A 19751-nucleotide genomic window follows, 5' to 3' on the forward strand; every position below is an offset into this window, starting at 1 on the left:
CAACTCCTAATTGTGAGAAAAGAGGGGGCTCATACGAGCATCCCTGGGTTTACTGAATCATTGCACCCAAACAGCAAGACATGAAGATAATAACACACATTCTTCGTCTTTCTTTACTCCTGGTTCTCTTTCATTTTCTTGTCTCTTTCTCGCTGTCTCTCTCCTCTCCTTCTCTCATTAAATCTGTTCCACCCTTTAACCCTGTAGGCAGGTGCTACTATAATTAGCCATTATTTGACTATCAAAAGTCAGGAGTTGATTAAATGGCCGTGAAGCAGCACGCAGAGCACTTTCCCTCTGAGCCCAGCCCCATAATTTCAAAAGCTTCTTGCAACCTGCTGAGGGCCTTTCAGGTCTGTGAGACGCCGCTTCCGACTGCTGGTAAGAGCCTGTTGCCGGCAGTAATCAAAACTGATAATCTTACAGGAGAGAGAGGCGCGGGGCGGGGGAGCTGTGGGTGGAGGAGAGAAAAGAGAGCGAAAGAAAGAAATGGTCGGGGGCTTTCGGGAGGTTGGAGCTCAAGCAGCGAGCCTTCCATTAGAAATGTGTTGTGGCTCTGAGAGGGCCGGTGGCCAGCAAGCGGTGAAAAATGCTGCTTTCTTAAGTCAAGTGAATGGCATCTCTTTAGTGATTAGCAGCAGTAATAATGGGCACCCCTGCCTGTTACCCCTAAGTCCATTTTATTGCTAATTCATTTACCTGTTATTTCAGACAAACTTGACAGGAGTCACCTGCTAAGAAGTCATGTTTGTCAAGCAGGTATGCCCATTAGCTGGGGATCTTAAATCACCCTCACAATGGTGGAGGGGAGTCGAAAGGCTGGCCTTATTGTCAGCAGATAACACCACACCACAGTCATCCTGACCAACGTGGAAAAACATTTCTAATCTTTTCTGGTCCAAATATAATTAGACTTCATCCCTGGGGCGATTCTTAATTAATGCAATTTTTTTTTGCATTGTAAGTGGATTTTAAGCCAGGCTGATCTGCTTTTGTGCTCTACTGTGAAAATCCTGTACACTCAGGAAAAACATTACATTCGACCTGGTGCATTAAGGAAAAACAGCTGATTGAAAATGAGTTCTGAAGACATGTTATAATCTCTTTTTGTGTGAAATTAAATCTCCCAAAGACCTCATTTTGAGTTTAGTACAGTTTCAACTGCAGGCCGACCTTTCTGCATGTTAACGGCAGAATCCCCGTTCACTGAGCAAAGCCATTAATATCCAAATAAATATTTGACTAGATATAGTTTATATTGGAATAAATCATGTCATATACATGCTGCTATATTCCCCAAGGAGAATTGTGGCAAAATAATCACTTTGACTCCCTGGTTAATGTTCTGGATAATTCTCCCAAGGGAAACACTCTCTATGATAATACCAGCATATGAGCATCTCGATCTGAAATGTCACAGCTGAGATTAGAGCGGGGTTGACTCCCTGTGCACAGTGTATTCCCATGGAGTGTGGAGAAAGCTAAATGGGTTTCGGTATTAACGTAGCGGATTGAAGAAGCGCAACAAAACATGTAAATATATACAAATCTTTGATTGGATTATTACATTTGGGTATAGAATTTCACCGTGAAAGTCTTTTGCCGAAGACAATAATCACCACTGAAAAAAAAGGAGGTGTGATTGTATTAAAATTGAGTCTTTGCCCAACATCTCCAGCTTGCTGGTAGATCACCCCCGCATTGTCTCTGAGTGCAGGTCACTCGGAGCATCCTGCAGTAAACTGTCCCCATTCGTTTCAGTGTTGCTAGATGAATAAAAGGATTATCCACTATGAATTAAGACAGAAAACCCCTCTCTCTCGGGATGAGGGGGGGTCCCTCTCATTGCCTGCTGCCTCTCCTGGGATCCCCCACTCGGCCTAATCATTGTTTCTCGAACAGATAATTCTCCATGTCCTCACACGTGTCGGTGCGTGTGTTTGTGTGCGTGTTAATTAGAGCTGCGCCGGCTGAGTGTGCTCTTCCTTGTAATCACTTAATTAGGGGTGACGGCCCCGATGCTTGTTTACTCAATTAGCCATCCTCCTTAATTATATAATTCACAGCAACAGTTAACTGTCCTTGTTGGTGAAGGAGCGATGCGCTGACGGAGCTGGTGGTGTGCATGCTTTAGTGGCTTCGCTTAAAAATCTACGCAATCTTCTACCTGATAAATTGGTATGATCTTTTGTTTTGTTTTTTGGGATGATTACAAACTGAAACAGCAAGCCATGGGACCGCGACAAACCAACTGCAGAAAAGAGAAGCTGGAGCCATGTAAAATAGTCTGTATGTCACTTTCCTCTCAAGAAAACACGCGCATGCATCACCTGACACTAGGCCATGCTCATGGACTGCATATGAGTGCTGAGCCACATGCCTCAGATTACTGTCGCTCTGATTCCCTGAGATTTAGTCATTAATGATATAATCTACGTCAAAAAAAGAAAGAAAGTGAAATCTCATGGTGAGCATGATTGATGGTTGCTTTAAATGGAGGCGTCCAGGGCTGGCTCTATTGTTTCTCCTGACCAGCCTTGCCACTTACTCCACCACCTCCACCCCGGCTCCTTCATGTGGATTAAGGCCTGCCGTTTATTTATCGGTGCATTTGAGCGAAGGGGTGACCAAGGTGAAGCCGGTGGGGGGGCAATGGGGGTTGGCAGGGTGTCTGTGCCGTGTCGTCGCGGGACGTCCCTTTCGGGACAGTGCCAGGCTGCGCTGTGGGGAGACGAGACAGGGCCTCCCCAGTGGACTAATGCCCTGTAATGAAGATTAAGACTCAGTCAAAGACCAGACTGTTCAGCCGAGATCGGAGGGAAGGAGAGAGAGATTGAAGGAGGGGGAGAGGGGAGGAAGTGAGGATAAAGGATAAAGCAGGGATAAAGAGGATAGAAGCCCTGGTTTTCAGAATGATCCTAATTTTCAGCTACAGGTAGAGATACCGAGAAAAAAAATGCATAGAATATTTAAGTGATTTATTATTTTTCTATATAAACGACTTTTCTTTGATACCTCTTCTATATAAAGATTTCGGAAGCAGCTGGGAACAAGACATCATTTTGGTCTACAATGGGTTGACTGCCTTACAGCTGTTAGGAGTAATCACCCCTTATAAAAACACTGCAGACACAAACCTTTACAGAGAAATGATATGAAACAAAAAGCACGATATAAATGACCATTCTGCATTCAACCAGCCACAAACGACAAAAACATTCTTCGGTAAAATTGGCAAAATAAATCGAGCCATGTTTAAAATGCACATCTGTATACTAACCCTAACCATTTCCTCTGAACACAAACAAAATCATCCAGATGTATTTTGACAATTGAGCAAAGACAAGAGCCGCCGGAATTTTGATAACACATAGTAGTTATGGGCTGAAAGATCAATTATAAGCACTCCCATTAATGCTCATTGATACGGTCATGATTTATACATCTAATGTGCTGCTTACCTACAGCCTAGCAGATATGCAGCATCATTAATTTTCTAGTTAATTTATTTGGATCCCCATTAGCCAACAGCTACTCTTTCTGAAGTAAAGAGACCGTGAGAGAAAGTAATTGAACTGTTTGTGTTTCTCTCTGTTTCTTTCAAGGCACTGCTATACAAATCTAGTTGTGTGTGATATTAGTGAAAGCAGTTGATGAATATTAATTTGATTTCAGACACTTAAACACGTGAGCAGAGATATACTCACGTGTATCTGCGCATGTGTGTGTGTGTGTGTGTGTGTGTCTGCGGCCCTCGTTGGAGGCAAGAAGCCAGTTCACCAGAGCAGCCTGAACACACGGCACGCGTCACTTATCACCCGGTGGCTAAAAGCTCCCAGAAGACTAGTTACGCCCAGACACACTTCCACTGTCTCCCGCCATTGTCTTTCCCTTCACTTCCATCTTGTATTCTTCTCTCTCTTTTTTAAAATTGTTTTATTTTTTTTACAAACATTTTCAGATGTTTTGACTACCCAAAATATTGAAGGGGGGCAGAGAGATGTGCAGAGATAGGGATGGATGGGTCGGCGGGTGGGTGGAGAAAGGGGTATCTTTCTTCACATGACCTTGTGTTGGCGGGGCCAGCCTCTCCCCCCACTCTCTGTCTCTCTTCCCCAGACGGGCTGTGTCTCTGGCTGGCCTGGCAGTTCTTGCCTCTCTTGGGCATTCTGGCATTCCTTCCCTGTCTTGCCCTCCCCCCCCCCCCCCCCCCTGCCTCCGGCTGTCTCTTGCCCTCTCAGGGTTTCCATCTTTACTGACATTCACTCTCCTGCTCGAATTCCATCTTTTGCCCGTCTATCAATAGACATCGCGTTGTGTCAACACCTCCCCATCTCCCACGCCATGTCTGTTTCCCTGGCAGTTTTTGTTGTTGTTGTCTTTCCTCTTTTCAAGTTGATTAATGAAGTGTTATGATGAAATTACAACAAGGAGGGACTGTATGAAAACCTGCGGTGTGTCCAAAGCTCCCATTTTCTTTTAAATATCACACGTTCAGCTTTTTCTCAGACGTCAACATATGAAAGTATTTCGTGACGTGTTCTGAGCTGCACAAAAAAAAAGTTACGAAAAGAAATACGATGTAGCGTTTCAATGCACCCTTTCGTTTTTACGCACAGCTGAAGGGAGATCCTTGATCTGATGCGTGAACATATTTTTGCAGAGCAGGACCACACAACTCTCTGTTCTCTGCCTCCCCCTGACTTCTGAGTCTCCGTGGCAACGGCATGCGGCCCGTCATGTTTTTAACACCAATGCTTGACCAGTCGGCCCTCTGCATTCACGATGTCTGCCTTAATTGACTCACTGCTTTCTCGACAGACAAGTGTGTGTGTGTGTGTTTTGTGTCTTTTTTCAAAGCGTACGAATGCCAAATGTCCTTAGAAGCTCAGAAATATGACAGTAATCCTCCAAAGTGGGGTCGTTTAACCAGTAAGGGGGAAGGACAAGAGGCGTCAAGTGAAATATCTCTGCCTTCTTAATGCACCAAACCACAACATGTTTATATCACACAAAAGAAGAGTTCAATATGTATCCACCTAATATGATGTCCTTAGTTTAGATGTCAGAACATCAGCTTTGGGATTAATTTTAGCATAACGGTTAAAGGAAATTTAACATCAGTTTGTGACATTTAAAGTGTAACTTCCCCCCCGGGTATGAAGTCCCCCTCCTATAATTTATATATTTTTTAAATCACCAAAAAAGAAAGAAAAGTGTCTTGGCCTTTACTGTTTATTAGATGACTTATCTACATTATTTCATAGATTAGTCCCAATTGGTCGACTATCTCAGAATTGACGTTGCAAGATTAGGGTTGATTTAAAACAGTAGATGATGCTTTTTAAGCTATATTCAAACATGAAGTGCCGTTTAAAAAATATATATATTTGGGAAACAATGTCAACCCACTGATGTGATTCCTCACAGCGAGTCGTATCATTTATACGTATGACTTGAAACGCATGTTTGAGTGTGCAGTTTAGCTGTAAAACACCTTTCCAGATGTACAATATTTTAGAAGAAAGATACTTCATCTACAGAAGGCCTATGTTTAATTACCCACAGGCACAGACAAATAAAATAATAAATATCAAACGGTATTTCTGTATTACACAGGTAGTGATAATTAAGGAGCAACATAATTAACAAATGTGTAAAAATGTGTGTGTGTGTTTCTGTGTGTGTGTCTGTGTGTACGTGAGTAGACTCATATGACAGCCCCCACAACTGTCAGACTATCGCCGCCTTCCTTTTGTTGGGTGACCCCAGAGAATGTGCTGGAATGGCCACTGGGAGAGAGATTATGGAGAGACAAAGACCGCGAGAGACGGAGTGAGAGACGGAAAGAGAGTGAAAGGCACAAGAAAGAGAGGGAGAGAAAGAGAGGGAGAGAGAGAGGTCAGGGAGCCAGCTGATGTGAAAGTGCCTCCGATCACCTCGTGCTTCTCCTCCGCCCCCTCGCTCTGTCTCTCTCTATCTGTTCCACTCTTTCTTTCTTTCGTTCCCACTTGAATTCCTCTCCCAGCGCTTCACTCCATTGTGACGTCGGGTTTTTGATCGGCGATAACAACAGAGATGCGTCAGTCAGGGCCCACACAGACACACACACACACACACACACACACATACACACACACATGATAAAAGTGCCAATGCAAGTTAAAAAGGGGCACACAGACACTCGCACTCACACACACACTCACACACACACACATACATGAACACAGTGACACACAGCAGTGGCCTTTGAGTGAATGCTCCTCACGAGGCATAATGACAGCATTCTGCAGCGACCATGGCCAGAACAGTTCCCACAGACGAGACAGACAGAGAGAGAAAGAGCATTTCTTTCTGTCTTCACCTCTCCTCCTACTCCCCACCTCTTCTCCAACAACCCTGACTTTGTGTGGACCGTGACCTTCCACCACCGACCAACGCTATTGGCTCACTAAATCTGGACAAATGACTTGGTTGTAACGAATGATTAAATACACCCAAAACATTATTTTGAGTATTAAATACACGCCGCTTGTAAGCTTGAAAGTTGGCTCTAAAAAAAAGATGGTGGCGTGTGGGAAATGGCAAAAATCTCACGAGAAACCTCAATAATGAATCAATAAAGCTTTCGAGCTTTGGAGAGGCGATACATAACATGACGTAGGAGTGTATTTCGCTATGTTTGCACATTGTGATGGTTTGGAACATCTTGAGCAGACAGAAAGTTGTTTGATCTTTGCTGCGAGTGACCAGCCATCCTTAGAATCAGCTTTTAAACGTACAAGCTTTGAGTATTTCAGGGGAGTATTTGTTTTCAATTGTCAGGTCAATCTTTGGAGGCGAGCGGTATGCTTTGAAAGATTATCTGCCTTCGGATCCAAACATTCCCCAACATACATGATTTGGAGTGCGTGAGCTCAGACTCTGCATATTTGTCTGTGTGTCTGCGAGTGACCACTCCCCATCCCTCCGTCACCCAAACACCACGTGGAAAGCTCCGGGCTCACTGCCTCCAGTTTGAAACCACTTTTCCCCCCCATCTGACCTGACACGGTGCAGGATTGATTTGGCGATGTATAGTTTGAAGGTGGTGAGGGTGGTGGTGCTGGGTGGGGGTGCAGGGTATGGAGACGAATGAAAACATGTCACTCAGGGCCCATTAAAATGTAACCCTGCCCACCAGAAGAAAGGGACCCATATCATCATTAAGTCATCTCGGGGTGAATTGAAAACTACAAATATTATTCCTGCACCCCCCTCAAGACACACACGCACACACACTCCTCCCCTTCTTTTCCTTCAAATGACAGAGAAGACGGGATGATTGCGGTTCGGTGTGTTTGCTCACGGCCCGAGAATGACAAGAAGATGTTTGGCAACTTCCTGATCATGCATTGGTTTATATATTTTCAAGAACAGACATTAAGTAAATCATACAGGTAAAGTCATTCTTTTTCATTCTGAACAGACACACCGTTCTATGTTTTAATTTTGCCTCCTGCTCAATCAATGTTTTCCTTACTTATTCATTTTCCTGAGGCAGCTGAGGAAATTCAACCTGCCAGGGAAGATGATGGTACAGTTCTACACGGCCATCGTTGAGTCCATCATCTGCTCCTCCATCACACACTGCAGCTGCAGCCACAGCAAAGAGCAAGCGCTGGCAGGCCATCATCCGCCGAGGAGGGCGAGAGGGTTATGGCTGCATCTGCTCTCCCCCTGTTCCCTCACTCCCAGGTCACTGGCGGGCCAGAAAGAGAAAGCCCCCCTCCTCCCCACCCCCCCCACCTGTTGTTCCCCCCCCTCGGGGAGAGGGCTGCATCTCATCCACCACCCCACCCCCCACACCACCACGCTTTTTTTTTCGGCACAGGCGGGGACCCGGGACCGGACTGACTGACTGACTGACTCCCCCCCCAGGACTACCCTCTTCTCTCTCTTCCTCTCCTCTCCCTTCTCTTCCTCCCTTCCTCTCCTCTCCTCCTCTCCTCCTCCTCCTCCCTTGTTGTTTGTGTTGTGTGTCATGTGTGTCATGTGCAAAAATTCAAAAAAAAAAATTCTCGTTTGTTTGTGTTCATTCTTTCTCTTCTTAACCTGTTTCTGATTCTGATTCTGATTCTGATTAGTAAATGAAATGTCTGAAAATAAATGTCTGACTAAAAGTCCAAAACAGATATAAATAACAATGTGTCGGCTCTTCATCCATCCATGCATAGTGACGATGGCATACGGTAACAGATATGTTTTGATAAAATCCAATTTTCTAGGCCTCACTTTATGTCTGTCTATGGGCGAATCAATCCACAGACAAGTCATGGCTCTGGGGAGCCCACTCACGGGTGTGTAAAGAGAACTGGATACAGCGTTGGAGGCGGGGCCCCATTCAACCTGATGAAAGTTGCTTATGGCCCATGAAGCAAAGAAAGTTGCATAAATGACTCTGGATTGGGCTGTCAGTGCATTTTACGACTTGGAGGACCTAATGATTTAAAAAAGGGCTTTTCAACTGGCAAGTTTTCAACTGGGAACTTAATTTACTAAATCAAATGTATTCGCTCAGTTACAGGCGTCTCTTTCCCAAATGTAAGTGTATGGGAAGTCGTAATTTCAAGATTTGGCCATTATGTAAAATTTGCTCAAGCGCACACACACTCACACACACAAACATACACACACACACAAACACGCACGCATGCTCGCACACACACCCACACCTACACACACATGCACACAGACACACACATGCATGCACGCACACACACGCACGTGCGTACACAAGCACGCACACACACAGCTACACACATACACACTCACATACACACACGCACACACACACACTCACGCATGCACGCACACACACCTACACACACACACACACCTACACACACGCACTCACACACACACAGAGAGCCACCTCTGTAACCAGGGGGCATTTGTGACGTTCAGCAGCATGAAAAATGGCTTGCCCCCGTGGCGCATCGGGGGTGGCAGTGATTATAATATCCAGATAATCATTTCAAACAAATTATCATAATTATCAATCAATCATGAGCCTATTTAAGCAGGGGGAGGGATGGGGGAGTGTAGTGCTGTTGGCAGGCGGTAAACTATGGCCTGGAGCACTGGATCACTTCTGTGACCCATGAGCCTCCCTCTGTCCACATAATAGCCCTCATACATTAAGGGTCATTTAGCTAGCATATTTAGAGATTCAATTCCCCGGCTTGATATGGGGGAAAAAAACATCCACACACAACTAGGTGCACACACACGCACATTGACTCACAACTGCAGCTGACCCCCATTTGTCTTTCAACATGGAGTGGGAAAAAATGTACTCATGGGTCAGAGTTCATATGAACCCCTCTCACCATTTGCAAATCATGCAGCATCTACAACATTTACGGCATATGTTGCTGCACAAAACCTGAGCGCTAGAGTTACTTAAAAGCCCATCTCTGTCGAAGACACAAAGAAAGAGAAACATCACTATCTGGAAATCATCAGTGCTAAAGAGAAATATGTTGGGCAAGCATGTTCACCTTCACTCAGACAAATAAGAGAGGAAGAGTGACACAGAGACTCGATCGTCTTAAAGAGATATTCCGCTGTTTCCTTTCACGGTAAATCCCTCGTGAAAAGCAGCATGAATTGATTCAATCTCAGTGGTATTGAGAGGTGAATGAATGGGGCTCGGAGAGCAAGAGAGACAGAGAAATTGAGAGACAGAGGAGATAGAAGGAGAGAGAGATAGATAGTAGCCTTCGGGGGAGATGATCGTCTTGGGAAAAAAGCAATCAGTGCTCATTGATTTTTCCTTCTGGTTGAATGGAGGGTGTCTATCTGGAAGTCATTATCTGACATCTGATCTGCTGGAGTGTTTACACACGTCAGGATGGACAGCAGCGCTCCTCTGGAGATGAGGATTAACGCACACGGACACAAACCCACACACACACACACACACACGTGCAAAGACTGCCTTCGTACCCCCTGCTCTCTATCTGGCTACCACTTTTAAATCTAAGGAATCCAAAAAGAAACACAAGTCCACCGATACCCTATTAACTTTCACGTGCACACACACACACACTCACACAGACTTAAGTGTATGTGCAGTGTGTGAATGAGAATATAGGTAAGCAGGGCCTAGACAGCTAAACAGACAGATAGTCCTGATTTGTATGGCCGGACCAAACTAAACAATCCTTGATCCTGCCATCAATAGCCACTGATAGCGATCCAAGCTCCAACAACACCACAGCGTCTGCTGAGAGAGAGTAGGGGATGAAATGAGTGGAAGAGGATAGATGGAGTCAGCCGAGAGGGAATTCCGATAACACATCTTTTTATTTTCTGCCTGTGGGTGGGGTGCGAAGATGCATGCGTGTAAGCCAATATGGCTCGATCCAAATCTAAGCAAGCGCTGGATATGCATGGCCTTAAATCTCACACACACACACACCACACACACACACTGCTGTAAGCTCTGGGCAGCTTTCAGTAAGTGGACTGGAGAAGCTACAATAACATCTTTGCTTCCGTTTTATCCCCGGCATTAACCCCGACTCTAGCAGTGCCCCCCACATGCCTCTACGTTCTTTTCAGACTGACTCAGTAACGTGGAATGATCTTGTGTTTGTGGTCACCTTCAATGTGTCAATGTCGTTCGTAGATAATATCTATTGAGTATAGAGTTCATCTGCACACATTTTCTGGTTAAATAAATATCACATCATTAAGCTAAGCAACACTAAGTCACGATCGGTACCAAATACCTATCTTGTGACAAACACAGTGTCTGTATGCGGTGTGTGTTGTATAAATTATGAAGTTGGCATTTATGGATGAGATTACTAAATATTCCATTACTTTTTAAATATCTGCGTCAGAGCCTCGTGTTTCTGGAATTCGTTGAAACAGAGAGAGAAGACACAAGTTAGCCTTCTTTACGTCTTCCAGTGCTCATACATCACTTTTCATTTATTAATCCATCCATGTACTCTTGTTTTGTGCAGGAGTTGTCAGCCTGCCTAGATAGAAATAACTTGTGACCATAGTGGCTGAAATATAGTTTACATTGACTTGTTAATGTGCACTGATACTTCGCTCTATATAAAATATATATAACATGCAAAAACACAACAACAGGTCTGATTTTATGTAATGTAATGTGCGTCAACAAATAACACTCGCAGTCATGCACCCCCCCACACACAAACACACACACACACCTTTCAGCAGTTAACTAGTTTATTCGCAAGCTACAACTCAATTAACATTCTGCCTTAATCAAGCATAGCGATGTTAATGACATGGTAAAGATAGATAGATAGATAGATAGATATATACTTTATTAATCCCCAAGGGGAAATTTGTCGAGTCAGTAGCAGCAACACACAAGAATAAAAAAACAAAACACAAAATATAAGAAGGGTTAGGGTGATCTGGCAAGAGGTGAACTGTTGTAGAGCCTCAGAAAGGAGAAGTCAATGTTTATGTGCTTGTGTGTGTGTGTGTGCGCATGTGTGTGTGTGTGTGTGTGTGTGTGTGTACGATCTGGATGAATGAGTCATGTCATAAGGAATGGTTCATGCATAATTGAATTCATATTCATAACAGGCATGTGGTCTGCTACCGCCCGATGAGGGCCCACCGCGACTCACACTCTGCATAATAAGATGTGGCCGGTGTGTGTGTGTGTGTGTGTGTTTGGATTTTGTGTGCCCTAGGTAAGCATACTGTATGTCTGTATTCTGCATCTGTGTGATCATGAGATTGTGTGTTGCACATCACGCTCAGTGCATGTATGTGTGTGTGTAGGTCACATGTGTGTGTGTGTGCACTTTTTAGCATGTATGTGTTTCTGCGTGCACAGCGGAGTGCGCGGGCCACACTTATGTGAAAGGCGGTGAGGTAGTTTATAAATCGGTCAAGGTTTTTCCACATTGTACGAACATGTGGGGAACAGGGACCAGCCCAAACCACCTGCGGTCAACTCCTAAAATAAGCTCATTGACTAATGTAGGATTTCAAATCAACCAGGCAGACTGTGATTTGCATGCCCGCCTGTTTTTAGAGGGAACAGCAACACGACCCTTGACCTTAAATGCAAATGAGGACATGTTCGTTATTCTGTTTTTCTAAAGGGCCCGACATAAATGTGAAATACGCCAAAAGAGACTTTAAGTGAAATACGTCTTGCTCAGGCTGCTCCCGAGGAGTCTCCTCTCTCACACACTGCTTTTATTAAAGGGAGCTGGAGTAAGTATTGAAAAATTGTCCACCATTAGTTCTGCTCCTGATGTTTAGACCGTCATGTCATGTAAGATAAGATAAAGGGCCCGTGCAAACTTTGCAGACAAATTCCACATCTCAATTTCAATTTCTGTGACAGTCAAATCCATGATGAACGCCACTCCTGTGACATAATGAATGTTTAAGCTCAGTTTTGTTAACCAACATTAAATAAAGTCCACATTATAATTATGAACAAATGTTTCAGACACACACTACATATTTCAACTATTATTCTATTGTACTGATATTTTGCTGCAAGTTCAGTCAGTTTTGAGGTGTGAAAGAAAAACAAAATGCTTCCAGACAATGCCAACAGTGGGTTTTAGGAGTAGTTTGAAGACTGCAAATATGGATTGATCTTCTGATCTGATAAAACTGAACATAATTTACTGTGATCCCATTTCGAATCGTTAAATCGGGTGTCATTGACTCGACTGGGAGCAGCAGCAGCGTGGCTTCAGTTGTTCTCAGAGAGTGTGTCCACTCTGCTGCAGCCATTGTTCTTCATGGACCATTAGGTGGACATGAACTCTCTCGCTGTCCTGCCTTGACCTGGCGACACTGGACGTAAAAGCAAACTGCCCAGCCACTTCAATAAATGTATCACCTCATAAAGTGGTCAGTGACTGGTCAATGGGACGTGTCGCCCCCAGTGTGTGTGCGTGTGTCAGTGTTTTGTGTGAGTGAAGAGAGACTTCCATTTCTTCAACAAGAAAGGCCTTTAAGTTACGGAAACACTCGTCAAAGAATGCTGAAAAAAAGGGTGACATATTCTGTTCAAGCCTTTGTATGCTCTGCTCAATCTTTTTTTAGAAAGCTTAGATGTCATTCTTAATGATATTAAAAAATATATATATATTTATATCAACATTTATCTATATACATCTATATATAATATATTTATAAATCCTGAAATATTGATATAAATAGAAATATTCCTGACAATGAAATGTATATAATAAAAATGTAGTTATTATAAAAGTGCACAAAACAAATGATGCAGATGATCTGTAAACCAGAACTCTGCAGTTGGATGTGCATGTCGGCAGATATTTAGTGTGTATGTGCTCAAGCAGAGCCAGAGGAGTTGGGAGGAAACTTTGCGATGTCTTACAAATGTAGACATACAAACATAGAATACATGCCTCTTTCGTTTTTATGCTTGCGATAAACTGAATCATGTCACCATAACAATGATGTTCCATACCTTTGATGTTCAGACAAATCCAGCATGATAATTGTCATGCAAGGCAGAGGTACAGAGACAGGATTCATGAATTAAAAAGCAGAGGGTGTAACTATCCTACCTTTTTGATGCAGCTGTCAGGGGAAGCTTCCTCATGGTCATTCATCATCTGCTAAGAAAACACAAACAAAAAGATATACATTGGTAAAGCGCTTAATGGCACCAAAAACAAACACCCTTATTCAAAAGTCAAGAAGAACAATAAACCAGGGGACAATATTTCATTTGAATGAGAAGAAAACAAGTTTCTGAAAGAAGGAAAGGAGAAGATGGATTCCTGTGCTTCACAGGGACTCGGCAAAGGGTTGTGACCGTCGCTGCTTGACGACACGAGCACAGGGTGTTCACAGTTCATCACACAGACCCTCTGGGCTACAAATATGACCAGAGGGATATAATAATGGACTGACGGGGTCACAAAAACACTCACAGAAGCAAAAATAACACTACAAACACACACACTCTGATGAATGAATGCCCCACAGATTTTAATTCTCCGCTTCAGCGTTGCAGGAAATTTCGCTGAGACCGTGTCTGTGAGTGTGTGAGTCAGAGTGTGTGTGTGTGTGTGTGTGTGTGTATAATTAAGCCTTCAAGCAATATTTACTGGGGGCAGATGGGTGGTAGAATGCTCCCAGTGTCTGCCAGAGGAAATGAAGGAAGTGGGGGAATGATGAAGAGATGGGGCTGCCCTGCTGCAATGAGGGGGAATTTCACATATAATGGCAACCCAGAGTCTCTCTCCGTCAGTCTGTTTCTTTCCCTCCCTCTCTGAAGCCCATTGATGGCAACTGGGGATCAAAGAAGAAATGCAGACTGTTTCCAGAGCAGTTTTAGGTGGGGTTGGGGATCAGCATGGTACTTACTGAGTTTAAGTGAAATTAGGCCTATAAAACTTCTCCGGCACAGACTCCCTATCCTCCCCATCTGCCCTTTCACAGTAGGTGTGTTGTTTGGGTGTTGTGGCAAGACTGGCTGCCTTCACATTAGAGCTGACACATTAAAGTTTGTATTTCCTCAACCAGCATGGCCCACCGTGATTAGCAAAGAGACATGTAGTATCTGCTGTGGGATCTGCTGTGGAAACTGTGAAGCCATTCTTTCAATTCTGGCACACAGCAACTTCTTTTATGCCTCTTACTGTACAAGGCGTCGATTCACAGGAGGTGATTATGAATTGTGTGTATGAGCCTGTGGACGTGTGCGCTCACGTGTGCCTCTCGGTAAAGGTGTCCACACGCAAAGATTCTCTGTGAGACTACTTCTTCCCCAGTGAATTATATAAACAGTTATCTCGCCATAAGTTCACTCTCGACTCGTCTTTCTCTCCTCTCAACAAACACTGAACCAGATGGGCCATATGTGCACCGGCATGCCGTACGAAGTGGTTTCCTATATTAGGCTGTCAAGGAATCTGTTTCTCAGCCTCAGCAAATGGGAGCAATTACACCACAGATACTTACAACAGTGTTCTCAGCCTACTTACACATCATCTAAACCTTTACAGAAGCATCCTGTGCCTGAACTCAGTTTCACACAACGCAACAACAAGAGACGCCGTGTCCCTCCTGGCCAATTTAAATGTGTCCCATAATTTTGACTGTAGAGCCTCTATTTTCAAAATAGGGGCAGTTACCAGTCAAAACAATGAGTGGTGAGGTGCAGTAAGTTCCATGGGAATCAAATCAGATTGTGTTCATGGTGAATGGTCAGATGAATAAACAGAGCGCAGGAGACCGGTCAGCTTTTTCTCAGTTGTTATGACACTCTTTGAAAATGCATAGCACATCGTAGTGTGTGTTCGTGATTATACCCACACATCGTGCTCATTCTTGGTTTTACGTCGGAGACATAAGGACGAAAAACTCGTGATAGAAACCAGAACCAAATAGAAGTTATTAAAGTGTTTAAATGTGCGCAGGAATCGTTGATTTCTTTGCATATCACGCTACACATTGCTGGTTATTTGCTGCATAGAGTTTGATTTATCAATAGATAAGAATGCTTGCCTCTACGCAGCATTGTTTCAGGGTGCATATGTGTATGTATTGTATTCCTCGAGAGAGATGGTTGTGCTTTTGTAAAAGAATAGTGACAGATTATGGAGTACTTTTAGAGATAGATTACAAAAACATAATTTCTTTGTCTAAAACTATTCCTCTCTCTTTCTTTCTTCTCTATTTTGCGGGTTGCATAGTGTAACCCTTATATCTGTGGAGAGCAGAAGGGGTTTCAGGATGACAAATTAAGTGACTTGGTAAGTAAAAATGTGCTTGTGAACTTTAAACATGGCGATAGAGAATAAAAGAAAGGGAGAGGGAGGGGGAGCGGGAGAGGGGCAAGGAGAGGGAGAGGGAGAGCGGACTTCCCCTTTCGTTTAATGCACAGGGCCAGCTGTAACAGTTTACAAAACCAACAGCTTGGCTGAGTTGTCTAAAATGCTACCAGGCGTTCAACAACTATCGGACAATTTCTGGACTTTCCCTCTGCTCTGTTCAGCTAAATGCTGAGTGTAAATATGTGTGTGTATCACATTTTGTAAGACTAACCTAAACTGTAAAATACATGCAAAGCAGACATGAGTGGTTCACTGATGCCTTAATGTCTTTTAGCTTCAAGTGGGGGGTCGGTAGGGGTTGGGCTTTCTATCGCCCCAAACCTCAGTTGTGGGCACAGAAACACTGAGCTGACGCTCAGGAAAATACTAATTATAAAGCTTCCTGGCTTTACGTTCTATGCAATTTTAGTCCAAATTGCTATTGTCTGTTAAAAAGTTACCCAATTACTTAGATTTTGTATTTTTAAACGATCGGGTTTTCCAATGCTGAAAAAAGATCTGCAATGATGACAACAGCACTGCAGAGGCAGGTGGAGATGCTCTTTCAACACTGGCGTACTGTATTGCTTGCACAAACACACACACCAGACAAAAACACAAAATAGCATAGCCTTGCAGCAGGAACCCGCCAGCCAAATAAATAAGCTATTAATTAGTGAAGGAAAATGTGATTGGTCACTGACTGGCGGCGCTATGATTTATTGCTGGTGTCACAGTCATCTCAAAGTGACTTTTACTCTGGTCGGTGAGACAGGTTTAAATAGAGACTGGCCTATATTGAGAGGGATAGATTTTCCACGACATAGAGAGTGGTAAAATTGTCCATTTGTTCGGTATCTACCCTGCTGAATGCTGACATGTCAATATGTCTTATGGAAAAGAGAAAACACTGGAGCGAGGGTAATTAGGAAGTGTGTGCAAGTGTGTGGGTCTGGGCACACAAACTTCTCTCTCTGGCCCATATGACCTCAAACATAAACAAATTCACTCGTGGCTTGATGAAAGTGCAGCCACCTGCAGAATCCTTCCACCGAGAACTGTCCAGACCCTCATTAGGGGTGAGTTTGTGTGTGTGTGTGTGGGGGGGGGGGGGGGGGGGTATCTCACCAAGTCTGTGATCTGGACTTTCACACTAGGCAGGAGGGAAAACCCCCACCATTATTAGTGTTTCATAGCACAGCTTTTCTTATTGGACAAAGTCAGGAGTTTTTCAACACCAGTGTAGCACCATTGGTATTGACATGCCATGATGACCAAGCGGACAAAGAAAACAGGACATGGGGAGAGACACTCAGTGAGTGGACTGCCTCATTGTTTTCACAAGACCTGTCACGGCCTAAAACACATGACGGAGCAGGATCGTGCTCAGTTTATTTCCAGAACTCATTAAACGTGAAAAAAACTGCAGACATGCCCCAAAGGGGTTTTCTGTCTCGGGCCCATGAAGCACATGTGGTGGTTTTACGTGTACAGCTCAAGTCACACCTTCAAAGAATGACCCATGCATCATGACTTCTAGTCAGACCAATGAGAGGGCTATGTAGCCATGGCAACTGGAGGAAGAATTCACAAAGCGTGCTCATCATCATCATTACCATCATCCTCCTCATCCTGAGGCGTGAGGAGAAGAAGAGGGCCCCACGAAGGAAAATGTTCGCATTCTGTCGCCAAAAACAATTCTCCTCAACTCTGGATAATATGAGGCAATACAGCAACATGGCTCAATGGATGTCACAAAGCCTCAAGTTTCCAAAAAGAACGAGCAGCAAACTAACCTCAGAGTTTTTTGAACCATGGCCCTGACTGACAACTCATTGGCTACAACAGCCACACCAAGAAAGCCACAAATTGAAAGTTTTGCTATGCATTTATTGGGAACTTTTGCAGCTTCTTGGCACATTGACAAAGTTTCATTGTGGCGGCAATGCCGTGGACAGGCTATTGATCTTTTTGACGTATGGATGGGAGAGGAAGCGGACTTTCACTGCGGGTCGTGTTGAATAATAAACTGCATAGAAAGTGTATTTGTGTCAGAGTTAAAGGAAGAAAAAATGAAAGAAAAAGGAAAGGGGAGGCTCTGTTTCTCATCGCCATAGCTTTTAAAATAGGAGCAAACCATCATGTGAAACATGAGCTCAACAAATGGATCTGACTCCTCTGACTCCCAGATACTGGCAAATCTGATTGGAACACTTTACAATCAATGAAACAGCACTACTCCAAAGAAGGAAGAAAAATAACTGAGGCAATGAAGTCTCCAGTGTTTTTCTTTAAGGTTTCTTGCTATCATTTGAACACCCTGATAACAAACCTTTTACACGTTCCGGCCAGAATCAGAGATTGTTTGACTAAGGATACAAGTCTGATACACTCTGCTTTTTAGCATTCAGTCAAATATTGCCTGGTTGTAGTTCCAAGCCCTTTCTCATGAGTTGTCCTTTTAAATGGAGTAAAATGGGGCTATTTTGAGGCTTCCCACAGATAGAGGCCTTGACAGCTGACCCAAAACCAGACCAGAGCTGTGCCCTCTTAAAAACATGCCTCAACAATGAGGTTTCTCACTGAGCTTAAGTAGAGAGGCGGGGAGACCAAGCCAGGAGACGAGGACATAGGGTTGAAATTTGCCCTGCTAAATACCAGGAAACTGGGCGTCCATCAGATAAAATATAGTCATGATGACTTTAAGGAGCCGAAGACTTGAGGTGCTTGGGCCAAGGCCAACATCAATGTGAGTGCTGATAGGAAATGTTCTCTCTTTCCCTTCCTCTCTTTCTTCGTATTAGTTGATTGAGAAGGCAATTATGAATATAATCACTGTTTGATGCCTTATCTCCATCCGCATTTCGCTGCAAAGCTTGATGTGAGAAAAATGATAGAGTTCACTGGTAAAAGCAAAATAAACTTCCAAAGGAATGCGTGAGATGCCATTGTCTGAAAGAGAGAGAGAGATCAGATTAGCTTGACACTTATCACACCACGCGAAAGCCAACACTGTTACCCAACCCTACATCCAGATGGGTCTATGAGGGCGCGGCCTGTGACGGAACTGAGAACTGTTGGTGAGATAGGGCTTAGTGCACAAAGCTAAGATTTGGAAGACAAACACTCAGAACTATTGTGCGGCTCTGGAAAGTCACGGCCACTTGACAAATACAAACGGCTGATATTTACAGAACGAGCATTGACCCTGTGTGTCCTCAGAGTCTTTGTGTGATTTATGAAGAAAATGTCGTCGTGAAATATCCTGGGAGGGTTCACCTCGACTCTGGGCAGGTCTGTCTCATCATTTCAATGTCCCGCATGATTCACAGGTCTTGAATAGACATGTGTGGCCTGGCTGCCACACATTATGCGTTTAGTACAAATGAGCGGACTCAATATTTGTACTCACACATCTGACAGTTGGAGCCTTTGAACTTATTTCTCTGTAAGAAAGTGGTGTTACAAGGTGAGGTTTGCACTCAGTCAGCAAATACACCTTGGGAAAGAAGCTCACTTTCATGAAAAATAGAGGAATTCAAAGGGAGGTGGAGGGAGGAGGAAGAGAGACGGATTCTGCAAATTTATTAAAAGGGTCATATTTTCATCGGGGCCTTGTACAACCATCGATCACCTGACGTCCAATGTCCCCTTTCCTTTTAAGGCCGTTGACTCTGAACTTGATATCGACAAAACCATACAGATAAATTATCTGCTTGGCCTTCACTTTATTGATAAGTCATTTGGGCAGATGATCAGTAATAATCATAAGTGAATAAGGGTGTGCCGATAGATCTTCCGCTAGCAGATGCTGTGACAGCTGCAGGGTTGAGGCCCAATAAATAACCCTACCTTTTGGCCTAAGAGGATTGCCTACACAGTGCTGTG

At 43.8% G+C, this 19751-nt stretch overlaps 1 protein-coding gene across 8 annotated transcripts in view; it reads right to left on the reverse strand.

Moving 5' to 3' along the window:
• The window catches only part of prdm16 (PR domain containing 16), a 175564-nt gene that overhangs the window by 69650 nt on the left and 86163 nt on the right, over nucleotides 1-19751 (reverse strand). For 7 of the 8 annotated variants that reach the window (XM_056422493.1, XM_056422495.1, XM_056422488.1 and 4 more), the window contains exon 3: nucleotides 13608-13658. In XM_056422493.1, the coding sequence (XP_056278468.1) occupies nucleotides 13608-13658 (51 nt within the window). The remainder of the gene's footprint in view (nucleotides 1-13607; nucleotides 13659-19751) is intronic. The other variant, XM_056422489.1, reaches the window with a different exon arrangement.

This window comes from Pseudoliparis swirei, chromosome 9 (assembly GCF_029220125.1).
Source record: "Pseudoliparis swirei isolate HS2019 ecotype Mariana Trench chromosome 9, NWPU_hadal_v1, whole genome shotgun sequence".
Taxonomy (NCBI): Eukaryota; Metazoa; Chordata; class Actinopteri; order Perciformes; family Liparidae; genus Pseudoliparis; species Pseudoliparis swirei.